This window comes from Myotis nattereri (assembly GCF_964212035.1).
Source record: "Myotis nattereri genome assembly, chromosome: 4".
NCBI classification, from domain to species: Eukaryota; Metazoa; Chordata; class Mammalia; order Chiroptera; family Vespertilionidae; genus Myotis; species Myotis nattereri.
Genome location: NC_138079.1, coordinates 89,179,044 through 89,195,485, shown reverse-complemented (window position 1 = coordinate 89,195,485; position 16,442 = coordinate 89,179,044). Strand labels below are relative to the sequence as shown.

The 16,442-nt window shown below is 47.5% G+C and overlaps 1 protein-coding gene across 1 annotated transcript in view; it reads left to right on the top strand.

The window, feature by feature from the left end:
- XYLT1 (xylosyltransferase 1) overlaps positions 1-16,442 on the top strand; it is a gene marked incomplete at both ends in the record, with an annotated part of 297,295 nt that overhangs the window by 257,648 nt on the left and 23,205 nt on the right. The window contains one exon of the mRNA XM_081089853.1: positions 3,967-4,047. Coding sequence (XP_080945979.1) covers positions 3,967-4,047 — 81 coding nt within the window. The remainder of the gene's footprint in view (positions 1-3,966; positions 4,048-16,442) is intronic.

The following is a 16,442-nucleotide window of genomic DNA, read 5'->3' as shown; positions in this document are numbered from 1 at the left end:
GAGAGGGTGTGTGGGGAAGGACCAGAGAGGGAGCCATGCCCCTCCCTGTGTGTTCAGCCCAGAGCCATTATGCATATTAGACACGTGTGGTGGTGCAGGGGCCCCTGGGAGACAGTTCCCAACTCTGACCGCGGCTAGGAGACTGGGTAAGTCCCTTCTAGGGTGTTCAGACCGTGCTCCGCAAACATCGCGTGGGTGCGATTCCCAGGAAGCCTCCAAGTTCAAAGTAGGCTGGGTCCTTGCACTGCTGTTCCCGTGCAAATGTCTCAGGCGCTCAAAATGGCAATAATAGTACAGGGCGGGGCAAAAGGAGGCTTACAGTTGTCCGATGGAAATGAATACAATAATCAATAAACAAGTATATAAGAATAAACTCTGTGTTTCATGCACTCACAACGGTAAGCCTACTTTTGCTCCACCCTGTATTGTTAAGTAACAGGCAGCATTTATCAAAGGCTTAGGTTATGCCAGGCACCCCTGCACAGGTCTGACACGCATTATTTTACTTAATACTCACAACACGTGAGGCTTATGGAGATGAAAGGAACATGCTCGAGGTCTGGGCTTTCAGGAAGAGCCCATGGGGAGAAGATGAAGAAGGAAAGAGAATTAACTACCGATATCCATGCTTGACTTAAAGTAGCACTTCTTAAGCTCTAAAGGGCAGACGCCTCACCTGGGAATCTTGTTAAAAAGCAGAGTTTAACTCAGTGGGTGTTGGGGGAGCCTCTATCGGAGAGGGCTGGTGCTCTTGCTGTGAGCACCAGATGCAGTGGGGAGGCCTCAGAGCACCGTATCTTCTCTGCACCTGGGGTGGAATTCACTCACTCACTCGTTCATTTATTCACACAGTCCTTGGTGAAGTGGCCCTGCAGATCCAATCCTGATTCTTCACTTCACTAAAGGGGTGACTTCTCTGAGTCTCAGCTGCCCATCTGTAAAATGGAAATGAAACTCACATTTTATGGCATCTTTGTGAAAACGAAATGCGATAAAGTGGGGCCTACACTAATGTGGACATTCCATACGTGGTCAATGGAGCTTCTTTCATTGTTCATTTCTTTTTTATTCATTTCAACCAATATCTCCATATGGTTCCCATACACTTATTTTAAGATGTGTTTATTGAAAGCCATGTTTATGAAAACAAATATGTCCCAGTGTCTCCAGCGGGACCGCGATGGACCCGAGTCACCATCGTGAGTCAGAGGAACTGGCATAGATGGAGAGACACGCCTTCTAATGATTTCTGCAAGAGGTGCAGAGAAATTGGTGGGGAGACAGACACAGTGCTGAGCTGTGGGAGCCACTTGGCAAACGACTCCACCAGAGAGAGAGAGTGAGAAGTGTGTGTGAGGGGAAGAGAGAGAGAAAGTAGAACTGGGTAAAATGTCAACAGATCGCAAGCTGTTAATAATCTGGAGAGAACTAAATATTATGTAGGCAATTATTGACAGGCGTCTGAAAGCAACAATAGGAAAACTTGGTCCCCAGCCGAATTCCCTCTCCCCTTGGAGAAGGGCTGGGAGACAGGCGTCAGTATTCCCAGCAGGCTTTTTATGCAGAGGGAGAGCGAGGGGGACCGGGCCCCCAGGGAGAGGGGACAGGCAGGGGACACCGCTCTCTGCTTTGAAAAAGCGCCTTTACCCACAGGCTCTGGGCCTGGAATCCACGGCTCCCTCGCCGTCAGCCCTCCCTCCCCCAAGATGTCATCTTTTGAGAGGATTTCATGTGGAAGCATCGCTAAGTAAATTCGCTAAATGCCTATTCATCCCCGTCAGATGGGGACTTGGTGAAGCGGTAAATGTGAAAATGGCCCCAGCTCAGGGCCCTGAAAGGGCTTTCTGGGGTTGCCAAATGGAGCTGCAGCCGCTGACCCTGAGAGGCCTGAGGCTTTGAGAGATGGGGCCCCCCCTCCCCCCGGGAGCCCCAGCCCGGCCCCTTCAACCCTCCCACTGAGGCTACTGAGAGGCCCTGTTTATTATTCCTGCTGCCGGGGACCCATTCAGAGGTTAACTTGTCCCCGTATTCATCAGGACGACAATAATGAACTGGCGCAGAGAGTAGCGAGGGGGCCGGTGAATAGGAAATGCTAGGACGCGTAGATGGTTCGGAGGGAGCTCGCTTTAATTTTGTACAGGCTGCTTCAGTTAAGACCTCTCCCAGCACCTTCAGGAGGCCCTCTGCCCACACGCGGCCGTAACTTGGCGTGGGGCACCCGTGGGCTTCACCTTGCCGTGAGCGGGCGGGTTTGTCCACACAGGAGACGCACCATCATTGTGCAGACACGTGGGGTGAGCCTTTGTCTGCATCCCCGGGGTTCGCCTCTGGGCACCGGCAGGGCTGAGTGGCTGGGTGTGCCGGATTTAGCTCATTGCAGGCGCACGGGGTTTCTCTGGAGTCTGCCTGCTAGGAGGGCTGGCTTTGCATCGGTGTTGATTTCAGTAACGGGACGGGACATCGGCAGTGCTCATTTTCTCTGCAGCATCTCTTAACTGCTCTGTGCCCCCTCCGCTGGAATTATGAGTTGGTCAAACATGAGTCATCCAATCACAGAACAGGGGCTTGGAGAGGCACGACTGCAGGGAGATGCAGGGAAATGAAGGAGCGAACGGTGAGGGGTTATGGCGGCTTGGACCAGACGATGGGAGGCAGAGAGAGTAGCGCAGCTTGTACTTCTTGTACACCTACTGTGCGCCCTTTAGACCCACCCAGGTGAGTCCAGGGGAGGTAAATGGCTTACCTGGAGACACAGAGCCTGGTCAGGAGAGCCTCTGGGATCTGTCTCCAGAGTCTCCTGCGTCTTGAGCCCAGGCATCACCTTCTCAGGTACCCGCCTGCCTCCCAAAGGTCCAGCCTCCAGCCTGTTCCCATAGATGTCCTTCCTTTCCACTGCCTGCACATTTCTCTGAAACAATGGTTAACCCTTTTCTTCTGAACAAAAACCCCTGAGCAGAGAAGCCTGATGATGAAGGAGCTGTCACTTCAGCACCGGTTACCTGTTGGGTTTATTCAGCGGAAGAGGCGACTACATTTCTGGCAGACGGAGACCGGTGTGACTGCCTTTTAAAATGCTGTCACAGCTGTGTGCACACGCTGATTAGCTGTGACTACACTGCTAGTGCCGAGATTGATGGTGATAAATTTGGGATAACAATGCTGGGAACGTTGTCATTTGTTTGTATCGCGCTTTCTCTTTTTTAAAGATCTCTCAATCAGTGGCCCAGTGGTTATTGAGAACTTGGTATTCACTCATTCATTCACTCATTCATTCATTTCCCAAAATACATTTGAAAGAGTCAGTTCACACTCGTCTCACGCTGAGTCATTTATTCGTCCACAAACATCCTTGTAGCTCCTGCTACATGCCAGTGATGAGCAAGTGCAACTAGTTCTGTCTTGCTGGAACTTTAAATCCTAATGTCAGGAAGTTCAACATCTTCAGATGTTGGTAAGAGGGTGAAGTCAATAAAGTGATGTGATAAAGGCAGAGAGGGGGCCGCGGGTGCTACATTCGGTGGGGTGGCTATGAAACACCTCTCCAATGAGATGACCTTTGAAAGGGGACCTGGATAACCACAGGCGGCTATAAAGGGAAGATACAGGACAGGATTTGCCATGCACAGCAAGTGCAAAGGCCCTGGGGTTTCTATGTATTTGCATTGAGCTACGTAGTGATGACTTACTATTTGTCAAGCCCAGGGCTGGGCACCGAAGATTCCAAAGTAGGATAGCATGCTTATCCTCAAGGAGCTCGCAGTACAGGGAGCATCAGGAGACACGCAGACAGTGCGTTTCAGTGTGGTGTGGTGAGGCCAGGGGTGCCGACTCGTGAAGGAATACAGCCTTTTCAGCCAGTGGGTGTGAAAGGAGGAGGGATGCTGTTTTCCTTGCAAAGAATGGAGCCAAGACTCCAGACCCCGTTGTCTCTGGAGGATTCTGACTTTTCTCTTTGTTTGTTTACAGGACAAATGACCAACTGGTGGCATTTCTCTCCCGATATCGAGATATGAATTTCTTGAAGTCACACGGCCGGGACAATGCAAGGTAGCATGTCTTCCCCCGTCTTTGTACAAAAATGGAAATGAAAATCTGAGTGATCATTTTGGGGCTTCCTTCTACGCGGTTTGGTGCAGCCAGAAGGAGGTTGAGGGTGGGAGGGAGGCGACCATGGTGGGATCTGAAGTGGTCCCTCTGATGTCAGTGAGGGGCAGAGATCATAATCAGTGGTTCTCCTCGCGTCATTGCCCTTTACACCTTTCGTCAAGCACTTTTGTGCATCCAGTGTCCCATTGTGGCAACTTCGAGCTTAATTCCACTTTATTGGTGGGAAGACGAAGGTCCGTCACTTGTGATGTACCCAACCATTTGGTCAGCCAGTCATTCAGCAAAAATCTGCCTAATGCCACGCGTGTGCCAGGCAGCCTTCCAGCAGTGAACAAGACCAAATCCTCGCACTTTGGGAATTTACTCTCTAGCGGAAAAGCGTCTCATGCCAGCAAGGAGTTGAACTCCAATATCCTGACTCCAGCCTTGTGCCCTCACCATTGCCTCACTTTGCTGCCCGAGACTTTGGCAGGAATTTGAGGCACCCAACGCCCAATTGGACCCATTGCGCCTCCCTCATTAAAATGAACAGTGCCAAATAGCATCACTACCATCCAGCTTTGAACTGGATCCAAATCTCCATGGCCAGAGATCAGCCTGAAGGGATACAGTCTTGAGCGCCCCCTGTAGGAGAGAATCACATGATCAGCAACACCATCCAGAGGTAAAATACCATTAAAATCCAGCCCCGGAGCACTCTAGCATCTCAGAGCCTTTTTCTAGAGTTGACCTCCGGAGACAACCTGGCAGCTCATAGGGTGATGTTGGCTCGTTAACCTGTTTTGTTTGGCCCTTGTGTTGGTTTGTTTTGTTGTGTTTACTTCAGGAGTTCCATTTGAAAATTAATAGCCCCATTTAAAAAGGGATTTTCCCATGAAAATCCAGATTTCCAGTTCATCTTAAAAGATAGGAAGGTTTTCCAAGTCTCGGACCTTCTCACCTGTCCCCCTTCCCTACCTGGCCCCGTTGGCGTTTCAGTTTGCGATCTCTGCTTTCGGTGTTCTCGCCACTGCTGGTGCAGGTGTGGCTGGCTCTGTGACTTAGTTCACCCCGTTATCCACAGCAGGGAGGGACAAAAGAAGCAGCGGACTCCGTTTCCTGAGCTTTGGAGTCGTCACCCCAGAGTCCTTGTGGTGTATCGATTTCCTGCGGTTTAACTTTGATTTCATCCAGCTGTCTATTTATAGATTGTTCCTGTCCTACTGACAACCTGCATTCTTTACTTGCCCTGGCTGGGGGCTCAGTTGGAGCATCATCCTGTACACCAAAAGGGTAGCGGGCTCGATTCCCATTTAGAGCACATACCTAGCTTTCAGGTTTGGTCCCCAGTCGGAGTGTGTATGGAAGGCAACTAATCTCTCTCTCTCTCTCTCTCTCTCTCTCTCTCTCTCTCTCTCTCTCTTTCTCTCTTTCTCTTTCTCTCTCTCTCTCTCTCTCTCTCTCTCTCTCTCTCTCTCTCTCTAAATCAATAAACATATCCTCAGGTGAGGATTATAAAAAGAGCCCCAGATTTGAGGCCACTCTGTAAAGCAGCACAGATGAGTATAGCATGTCTGGTAACTAAGGTGGGGGAGGCCTGGCAGAGGAGGAATTATAGCCTCTGTGTGTTATGTCCCTGCTAAGTGTCCATTGCGCTGCTGGACCCCTTTCCTGCAGGATCCAGTTGCATTCTTACAATCACTCAGTGCAAAAACAAGAATCAGTAGCCCCATTTGTCAGGAAAAAAAGGGATTTGCCCATGGTCACACAGCTGGAAAGTGCTGGAATTTGAACCCAGGTCTCTGGCCCCAAAGCCCATGGGAATGAGGTAGAGCTGAACAAGATTCCTTGGAGGTGGTTAAAACTAGGCCACGTTTTCATGTCCCCACCTTCGGTAGAGATTGAAGACCTTTTTTCCCCTCTAGGTAACCTTGTCATACATGTTTTGGGCAAATAAAGTCACACATTGAGAATGGAGCTTATTGTAAATTGATAGACATGTCTGAATTACATCTACCCTACTATTCTTGTTTCAGCCTAGTCAGTATTTATTCTCTGATTACTGTTTCCTGTCACTATACTAGGAACTGGGTACCAGACAGAGGTTAACATCATGGGCTTTGAGATTACATCTCTAGGGTTAGAGTCTGCTCCACCATGTCCTAGCTGTGTTACATTGGACAGGTGGCTTGACTTCTCTGAGCCTTTTCCTTTACCTGTACAATGGAAATATTAATAGACCTGCACTCATGGGATTGTTGGGAAGATTAAATGAGATGCTGCATAAAAACATTTGACATAGTGTAAATGCCCTATGATGATGGTGGTGGTGATGATAATGATGGCAGTGCCATGATAAGTATTGGGCTAAAATGTTGCTGTTGGGAGAAAGAAACAGATGGTGTATGTGCCAGATCAGGGGTGGGCAAACTTTTTGACTCGAGGGCCACAATGGGTTCTTAAACTGGACAGGAGGGCCGGAACAAAAGCATGGATGGAGTGTTTGTGTGAACTAATACAAATTCAAAGTAAACATCATTACATAAAAGGGTACGGTCTTTTTTTTTTTTTTTTAGTTTTATTCATTTCAAACGGGCCAGATCCGGCCCGCGGGCCGTAGTTTGCCCACAGCTGGGCCAGAGTCATGCCTCTGGGAGTGTGAGTATATCCCGTCTAACTGATGTGCATCAACACTTGACAGGTGGTACCCAAATAGCATGGGACAGGACAAAGTCTGAGGCTAAAAGGATGTTGCTTGCACCTCCTTCTAAAACCCTAAAACCCAAGGACAGAATAGCTCACATATTCCAACACCCCCCCCCCCATGAGGCCTCAGCTTGGATTCTCTCAGTTGATGAATCATGTCAGTAATTTCGTGTTAATTTAATAGTAACATGAACCAACATGCCATCGTCTGCCACTCTCTCCTTCATTAGCTGCGGTCTCACCTACAACACGAACAAGCTCAGCCAATGCCCGTCTCCCGCCTCCTCTGTCCCACGTGTGCAGAGCTCAGCTCCGGGCCCTGTGCTGGTCCTGTGTCGTGAAGGACGCTGTGGGTGGGAAGTGACAGACACCCAGCTCCAAGTGGCTTAAGGAGGAAAGAAAGTCATTGTCCAATGCAACTGAAGCATCAGGGTCTGACTTCAGAGATGGCTACTCCAGCGGTCCAGCTGCTATCGCCAAGACCTGGCTCTTTGCTTTTAGTTTTTTGGTAGTTTAATTCTTTTTTATTATTTCCGGAGAGGGTTAAAGTAAAATAAACGCATCCCATCAAATCACCAAGTAGTTCACTGGCAGGAGCCTATTTTTTAGGTTAGGCTATAGCATCATCGTAGTTCCAGGTGTACAGCGTAACGATTTGATATGTGTATGTATTGCAAACTGTCTTGTTAACATGCATCACTACATGTAGTTACAGATGTTTTTCTTGCCATGAGAACTTTTAAGATCTACTCTCTTAGCGACTTTCAAATACACACTGCAGCATGATTGACTGTAGTCGCCACGCTGTACATGGCAGCCCAGGTCTTACTTGTTTTATAACTGGGAGTTTGTACCTTGTGACCCCCCCCCCCCCCCAACACACACACACAGCTTTTCCCATTAACTAAACTTTCATTAGTTCTGTTGTCCTTTGTGTTGGTTTTAATGTTGCGGCTCCAGCTGGTGACCCTTCCCAGCTTATTAGTGTCATTTCACAGATAAGGAAACTGACTCAGAGAGATGAAGGGAGTTGCTTAAGCTCACACGGCGAGGCCGGGCTCAGACGCAGGGGACTGTGTCCCAGAGCGGGGCATCCCTGCATGGGGACGCCTCTCTGTGCTCCGGTCCCGCTTGCCTCCCACATGGGCTGGCTTTGAGGCAGCCACTCGGCCTCTCTTTGGAAAACGAGGGGGATGAACAAGATGGTCCCCTAAGTCCCTTCCCCTTCCGATGCTTCTGGACCAGCTCTTGTAAGAGACATTGTGACAGAGCAGAGAGCTTAAAAGACAAAGAGATGGGGAAGGACGAAAAGCAAACAGTGAGACAAACAGAACAGGCCACATGGTGCTTCCGTTTTTAACTCCACGTGGTTCCTAATAGCGGTGTTGACCTTCTGTCCCCATCGCCAGCCCTTAGCAGCCAATTTGGACTTCCAGCTCCCGCTGCGAAGAGACGGCATAAAGGCAAACTAGTATTTTAATAGCTGCCAAATTGGTCCTGACTGTTCCTGTAATTAAATGAAGGGGAGTGTTGTGTTGCCTGTTCCTCCTTGCTTTCCTCCAAAAATAAAGTAACTGGATGTATTGAAAGACACACAGCACAATTACCGTTTTCCCAGATAGCTTGGGCAGGACTAGCAGAAGCAGGTGCCCCAAAGTCTACTCGCAGCCTGAGTTAGCGGGTCTTTGCAGACACCCCCAGGAGCTCCTGGCTTTGGCTTAGGGATCACCAGGGAAGTTTCCCACATCTTGGCAACCTGATCAAGTCCCAGTGTGTGGGGACAAGTCCCTTATAGGGAGAGGAGAGGACAAAGCACTTCCCTCTGCCAGAATAGCGTTTCCTCGGGGACCTTTCCTGTCTTGGTTGATCTAAGTTCTCTGCCTAAGTCAAGGTCACGAAGGCCCAGTGCTCAGTTCTGGGATACAGTGAGATGTAGTTTTAACAGAGTGAGCACTGGGCTACAGCCAGCTCTACCAGGTGACAGCCGTGGAACTTCAACAAATGACCTTGACTCCCCATGCCTTCGTTTCCTCGTCTTTATAAAGTTTGGGCAGTGATGTCGGAATTGAGGAGGGCCGAGTTTCCTCAGTGACCATGGGAAGGCCCTGGGCTTTCAAGTATCTTATCTCCCTCCAGCCTCACTCTGCAGGTGTTACCCCATTGGAGAGGTGAGTACAGCTGAGGCGTGGAGAGCTGCTTGGCCGTGCTCAAGGCCCCACAGCTAGTGAAGGGCACAGCTGGGATTAGAAGCGGTTTAGCCTCACTTTTAAAGCCTGAGTTCTTTTGTCACCCTAGGATCTGAGAGACCCCTGTTTAAGTTTTTGGGGTGCACAGGTGAAAGAGCAATATTCTGATGATTTTAAGCAGAATCATTTTTTAAATGATTAGGGGAGGGAAATCAGGTCCTTCCCCTACTTTCCAGAGTCAGCCTATCCCAGAGTGTGTTCAGGATCCACCAGTGATGTGTGGCGTTATTCTGGGTAGTTCCTATATGGGCATACTGGGAAAGTTGGGTATTGATCCAATCTGCATCAGTGAAAATGTATATAGTTTGCCAGTCTAGCCCATGACTCCATGGGTATCCTGCTTAGAATAAGACGAAGTTCAAAAAAAAGGTGAAGCTACTTAATGTCATTTTCAATAAAAATATTAAGCGACTTCTCCTTTGGTTACTACCTGAAGCACAAAGCAGGGCAGTTAAGAACCCAGGCTCGGGGACCAGACTCCGCAGGACTTACGTGCTAACTGCTCACTAGGTGTGTGACCTTGGGTAAGTTACCTCAGCCACCTGTGTGTCAGTTGTCTCCTCCGTTAAATGGAAATGATGACAAAGCCAACCACATAGAGTTATTGCAAGAATTAAATGAATGAGCCTGGCCAGCGTCGCTCAGTGGTTGAGCGTTGACCTATGAAACAGGAGGTCACGGTTTGATTCCCTGTCAGGGCATGTGCCCTAGTTGCAGGTTCAATCCCCAGTGGGGTGTGTGCAGGAGGCAGCTTATCAGGGATTCTCTTTCATCATTGATATTTCTATCTCTCTCCCTCTCTCCCTTCCTCTCTGAAATAAATATTTTTTAAAAAAAAAATTAAATGAATGAATATAAGCTATTGGAACATATAGTTTGCCTATTAAGTTGATGGTGGTGGTAGTGCTGATGGTGATGGTAATGGAGAAAAATCTTGAAGATGGTATACAAGTTATTAACATTTTAGAAACACTTCCTGCACTTCCTAGGGAAACAACTAGCGTTTCAAATGTAAGAAGGCCAGACTGGAAAGAAGCTAGGACAGGTCCCAGCCCCCAGGATTGGCAGCGCCTTCCCTCTGACACTGAACTAATCTTCAGACCCAAACCTCCGTTGATGTGTAAACAGGCAACTATTTAGCCAAAAGTTGGCAAATCCTTCGAGAGCCGGGCCAGGAACCTCCTCCAAGCCAACCTGCTTTCAGGAGGCCTTTGGTGCCAAGCTGCTCATCAGCAGAAGAGCTCTCTCCCAGCTGTCTTGTGGCACCGTGATTGATGTGGGAGGATAATCAGTATCTCGTCTCCAGTGGGGAAAGCACATTGCCTTTCGCTTTAGCTTTTCTTAAACCCGACCAGCGAGTTTATCGCTGTTTGCATGTGCATTTTACTTCATTCCGTTATGGCAACCGTGTCAAAATCCTGCTTAGCATCGCCCAGGCACCCACACCGCTGTGCACACTAACCCGCCCCGGCCTCCGCTTGGGTTTTGAGGTCAACTTTGGAGCTTTTCTTTTTTCCAAACAATGCATGTCGAGTAGGAAAAAAGACCAGAAAGAAAATATTTCACAGCATCATCTCTGAGAGGCAGAGTATAGTTTTTATTTTATTTTTTGTTTCTTTTTATGTTCCAAGCTTCTACGAAATCTATGCGTTACTTCTACAGTCAGAATAAAAGGCAGCAAACATTGTTTTTAAAAATGTGTGAAATGTGGAAAACCGATCAGCGTTCAATGGACCTTTAGACTCTTGGGGGTGCAAGTTGCTTTGGGCCCTGAGTGTGGTGAAGAGCATGGGCCACCGAGCTGGGAGACTGTAGGTTCCAGAATTTGGGCTTCTGACTCACTCTGTTTTCCTTCCATCCTTGACTGTCAAACCTGTCAGCTTTCTTAGCACAAGGCGCGTAACAATAGGAACACATAGACAACGTACTGTGTGCCAGGAACTATCTGAAATGCCTTACAGATATTAATTCTTTCAATTCCCACAACAACCCCGTGATGTAAGACATTATCATGCCCATTTTCCAGATGGGGACACTGAGGCTAGAGAGATTAAATGATGCATAGCTCCTAAGTGCAAAACAGACTGGAGCCCTGGCAGTCTGGCTTCAGTCTGCACTCCGGGCCACGGCGCTAACCGATCCCCTAAGTATGTTCCTTGCAGCGTTTCCTACCTTGTCCAGGACGCATGTACATACGGATGATATGTTCCTTCCACCAGTCGGGCCAGAGTCTGCCTGTCCTGTGGCTGGTCCACTCCTCAGTGAGGCAGGGGAGCTGACATTTCCCTGTAGCTCTGACTCCGGCTACCTTAGCCTCTTTCCACTCGTGGGGGTTCTTGCACGTTATTTCTTATAAAGCCTATACAACTCTTCCCCACAACACTTCAGACAGCCGCGTCCTTCTCATGCTTCTCACCCAGCTTAAATGTGACCTCCTCAGTGAAGCTTCCCCAGCCGTCATCACTAGCTAAGCCCCCATCTCTTTATTTTCTGTCATTGCACTCTGAGTTTCTCTGTAGAGCACTTACCACAAACATCTAATTACATATTAATGTGTTTTGGAGCTTCCCGTGTCTACTTGTTTATTGATGAGAGCGGTATTATAACCTTGTGGCTAAGAGTGTGGAATCCAGAGCCTGACTGCTGAGGTTTGAATCCCACCCTTGTCACTAACCAGCTGGGTGGCCTTGGAAAAATTACTTACTCGCTCTGTGCCTTGATTCCTTCATTTGTAAAATGAACCCTCATTTGTAAAAAGAAGGATCATGGTGAATACTAAATGAGAGAATACATGTTAAGTATGAGGAGCAGGGCCTAGAAAATAGCAAATGCTCAATAAATGGTAGATGGTATTATTTCATTCTTTTATCTCTATCTCTACAAGAGAGAGAAGGGCAGGGGTGATGTCCATCTTATTTACGAGTATATTCTCAGAACGTAGACCTGGCGTATTGAAGGGGCTCTCTGGAGCTGCTGAATGAGGGACTGACCCAAGCCCCCTTCATCTGCCAGGCAGCTGAGGTCAGGAAGGGTCACAACCCACCCTAGGCCTGAGACAAATGGCCAGCAGGGCCCCAGTGAAGCTGCCAAACTAGGAACCCAGTGAGCCGAACCCTCACTGACTCACGGCATGGAAAGATGGGAGGGTTTTGTATTCATGGTGCTCGGACAGAATTAGGATACCCATGACACTTGCCACCTCTGCCACCACAACCATGGGCATTGCTTAACTAACATAGAAGCAGGAGATGGGGTTCATTGTGTGGTGGGGGGCTTTGGGCTTCTGTCCTTGGTGCTGAAATATCCTGCTTTTTCCTTTTATACAGGGTTCCTCCTTAGTTACGCGGGTGCCCTACATGTAACTCTACCAGTTCGCAGGAGAGATAGAATTTTAAATTTTCTAGCTTGATAAAAGGAAAATTGTTAAGCGTCTTGGTGAGCATTTATGGAGCACTTTCCATGTGGTGAGCACTTTGCGAAGCCCTCTCCTTCTATCATCTCATTTAAACCTTCACACCAACTCTGTAAGGGCAGCTATTCTTATGATCACCGTCTTCCACATGAGAAACTGAGCCGTCTCATGTTCAGGTCGCCCAAGGTTAGTGCAGATGCAGGACTTGAATGAAATAGTCTGGCTCCAGTGGCCGGAGCTTGGCCCCCACATTATCATGTGGCTGTCATGAGGGAGCCCATTCACATGGCTGGCTGACTTCAGACATTGTGGCTTTCATGCTTTTGTCCCATGGCTTTATTTTTTACCTAAAATGCTTAGGTTGTACTTATGCTAAAGGAGTAATCTGGGTTCAGTGACAGATCACTGGGCAGGAAAAGCGGAGGAGGGGAGATTTTGTTCCCTAGGCTGTGTGACTTTGGATGACTTTGGCTCATCCGTCCCTCTGGGTCTCAGTGTGTCTGTGTCTGTGTGTTTAATCTGCAGAATTAGTTATATTAGCTGATTGCTAAGATCCCTTCGTGCTCAAACACGCTGTAAAATCCGAGGGGCAGAGTTCCTCCTTTGAGAACTCATTACAGGACGAGACAGTTCTGGAATAATTTCATACTCAATGACGATGCTGAGATTGCAGCAAGGGAATTAACTGAATTGAGGGGCTTCTTCATTGCCTGCCTTTTCAGAGATCATTCCCAAAGGCTACAGATGCTTTCTTAACTGAATTCTTCTCCTAGGGGCGAGAATCAGGGCCCCTCCTCACCTCCCATCTGGTTTCCTTGATGCTGAGCCGAGTAGACTGGGTACCTGTGACATCCCAGTAAAACCCTATTTAGCTATGACTGTAGTTTTCTGTAGTTCCACCTATTGACCCAGTTGCCCCAGGTAACCAAGTCAATGGGAAATGAAACTGTAGGGAGGAGAGCATCATTAGTCACCTTCAGTGTCTTGGGCCCATTGCTGCAAATCAATCTGCCCTCCTTGAGAACCATGCTTACTGGTGAGCCTGCATCTAGGAAAAGACACATCCAGGAGTTTACTGACTTGCCTTGATTTCCAGCCTTGACCTTTCCAAGCTGTGGTTAATGCACAGAGCAGGAAACACAGCAAGTCACGTCCTAAGCAGCTGATTCCTTTCACCTGCTAGATACCCAGACCCTGGGTCTCTGCCACCTTCTCTGCCACCTTCTCCCAGCCCAGACCCAGGTTCCAGTTGCGCCTCTCAACCCAGGAACTTTTTCTGAAACCTTGGGAACAGTTGTCTCTATTTTTACTCATAATTAACCAAAGCATGTGTTTGCAGCTTATCAGTTTGGGAATGCAGTAAATACAGCAGCCAATCTCCCAACCCCATGAATATTTCATTTTGGAGATTACTGCATAAATATTGTATTTGGATATTATGGTCTGGGACATCACATTAAAATTGCAAGGCGATGCTATTATCCCATATAATGGAACATAAAATTAAAACGCTGATCCATAGAAAGAAAAATTTTGTAAGTCCTCGCACCTGGATACCTTTTATTTCTCTCTCTGGGTTAGTCTTGGTTACCATGTAAGTTTTGATATAAATTATATAAAATTTAAAGTGTTATGCATGGTTAAATGCACCAACTGTATATTATTGTATAAGTTAGCATCAACCAGAGTTGAGATAGGATTTTATTTTCCTAAACTCAGGGCCCCTTTTAATGAACTGGTTAAATCCAAGTTTGGTGTGATATGACGAGTATAATGAAAAACCTTCACCAGGTCACATCCCCCAAAGAGATACCTAATCCTTCGTCCATGTGAGGCCAAACTTGGATTTGGCACGTGGAAAGATGTGTTAGGGAAAGAACAAGACCAGAGATGCTGGATACCTGGGCCTTCTGGTTGGCTGCTGTCCGTCATGTGTCTCTGTGTGTCCTCAGAAAGCTGGCAACTTTCCCTGGGCTCCCATGTAATGTGGCCTCCCTCCCACTTCTTTTTGTGTTACCTCCACTGTCAGGCAGCCTCTATACTCATGGTGATAAGAGGCTGCCAGCCAGCTCCAGGCTTGCATTCTCTCAGCTAAGAATCCCATAGAAGGCTCTTCCATCCTGGTAAATTCAGCAAAAACTCCAGGACCCAATCTCAAAACCAGCTTGAATCTCTCACCCATTCCTGAACCAATATGGCAGCCAAGCAGATGGAACTGACCAGCCTGGGTTATGTTCAACCCCTGCTGTTAGGGTTAGGTGCAAACCCAAGTTGAAGATTAGGGACTGTCCAAAGTGCAGTGGAGATGTGGTTCCCAGAAAATGGAGGAACGGATGCTGGATAGACAGAAACAAGGAATGCAGCACCAGTATGTGCTACAGTGTGAATGGACCTTGAAAACATTATGGTACGTGGAAGAAGCCAAACAAGAAGACCAACAGCCCTGGCTGGTGTGGCTCAGTTGGTTGAGCATCCTCTCATGCACCTAAAGGTCACCGGTTTGATTCCCGGTCAGGGCACATGCCCAAGTTGTGGGTTTGGTCCCTGGTCGGAGTGTGTGTGGGAGGCAACCAATTGATGTTTCTCTCCCTCTCCCTTTCCCTTCTTCTCGCTCTAAGATCAATAAAAGCATATTTATTAAAAAAGACAAACATATTATAGGATTCCTTCTATATGAAATACCCAAAATGGGTAATTCGTAGAGACAGAAGACAGTTTGGTGGTTGCCAAGGGCTAAGGGGTACGGGGCATGAGGTCTGCTTATGGGCATGGGGTCTCCTTTGGAGTGATGAAATATTGTGAAACTAGATAGAGGTGATGGTTGCACAACAGTGTGAATGAACTCCATGCCACTGAGCTCTCCACTCTAAAGCGGGGGACTTTCTGTTGTAGAGCGGGAGGAGCACGGGATCCCTGAGTGGGGAGGCCTCTAGACTAAGCCCCCAACTGGGTAACTAGCCCCTGAGGAGCAGGGATCATCCTGACTCCTCCTCGCCCTGCACAGGGCCAGCACCGTGCCTGGCACATAGTAAGTGTGCAGTTAATGCTCACAGAGTTTGGGCCAGAGGCTGGGTCTTGCTCTGTCCAATGTCCCCACACACCTGTATTACCAGCTCTTCAACCATTGCTTTCTGCATTTACAAAACAGGAAGTGCCAGAGCAGCCAGCCTGCCTTGTAAAATCCCAAATATTTATGTTTTATACTTTCAAGCAGTTGTCCATCTGAGGTTCATAGATGGAGTTCTGAGGGCCCATGACGTTGAATGGGAGAAAAACGTTGTTTATTTTCACTGAAATCTACCTAAATATAGAGACCAAACCACAGTAGTGTGAGCAGTAACTGTTAAGAGTCACATATTTTCATATCACATAGTAGCTGATGAGTCTACGTCTGTCATTTACCCTCACCACTTCCTCACATTTACAATAGTTATTAGACCTGCCACAAGATCTTGTGTGTCGAGAAAGAAACACACCACATGTAATTATCATAAATTCAATGTTTTAAGAAATACTTTGTAATCTTGTATTTAATGTGTGAATCAAAAAGCACCAGAATTACTATATCATAAATTTTCTGTTTTTTAAATACTTTGTAATTCTGTGTGTTATGATTTAAGGACATTAGGACAGTGATGGCAAACCTTTTGAGCTTGGCGTGTCAGCATTTGGGAAAAACCCTAAGTTAACTCTGGTGCCGTGTCACATATAGAAATTTTTTGATATTTGCAACCATAGTAAAACAAAGATTTATATTTTTTATATTTATTTTATATATTTAAATGCCATTCAACAAAGAAAAATCAACCAAAAAAATGAGTTCGCGTGCCACCTCTGACACCCGTGTCATAGGTCCGCCATCACTGTCCTAGGATGAGTGTCCACAGGCTGTGTTCACTCAGTTACCAAGGCACCCATGGCATGAAAAGATGATTTCAGAGTTCTCTAAAGAGGAAGTAGATGTGCTGGATGATCATTGCTATCTAATTGTG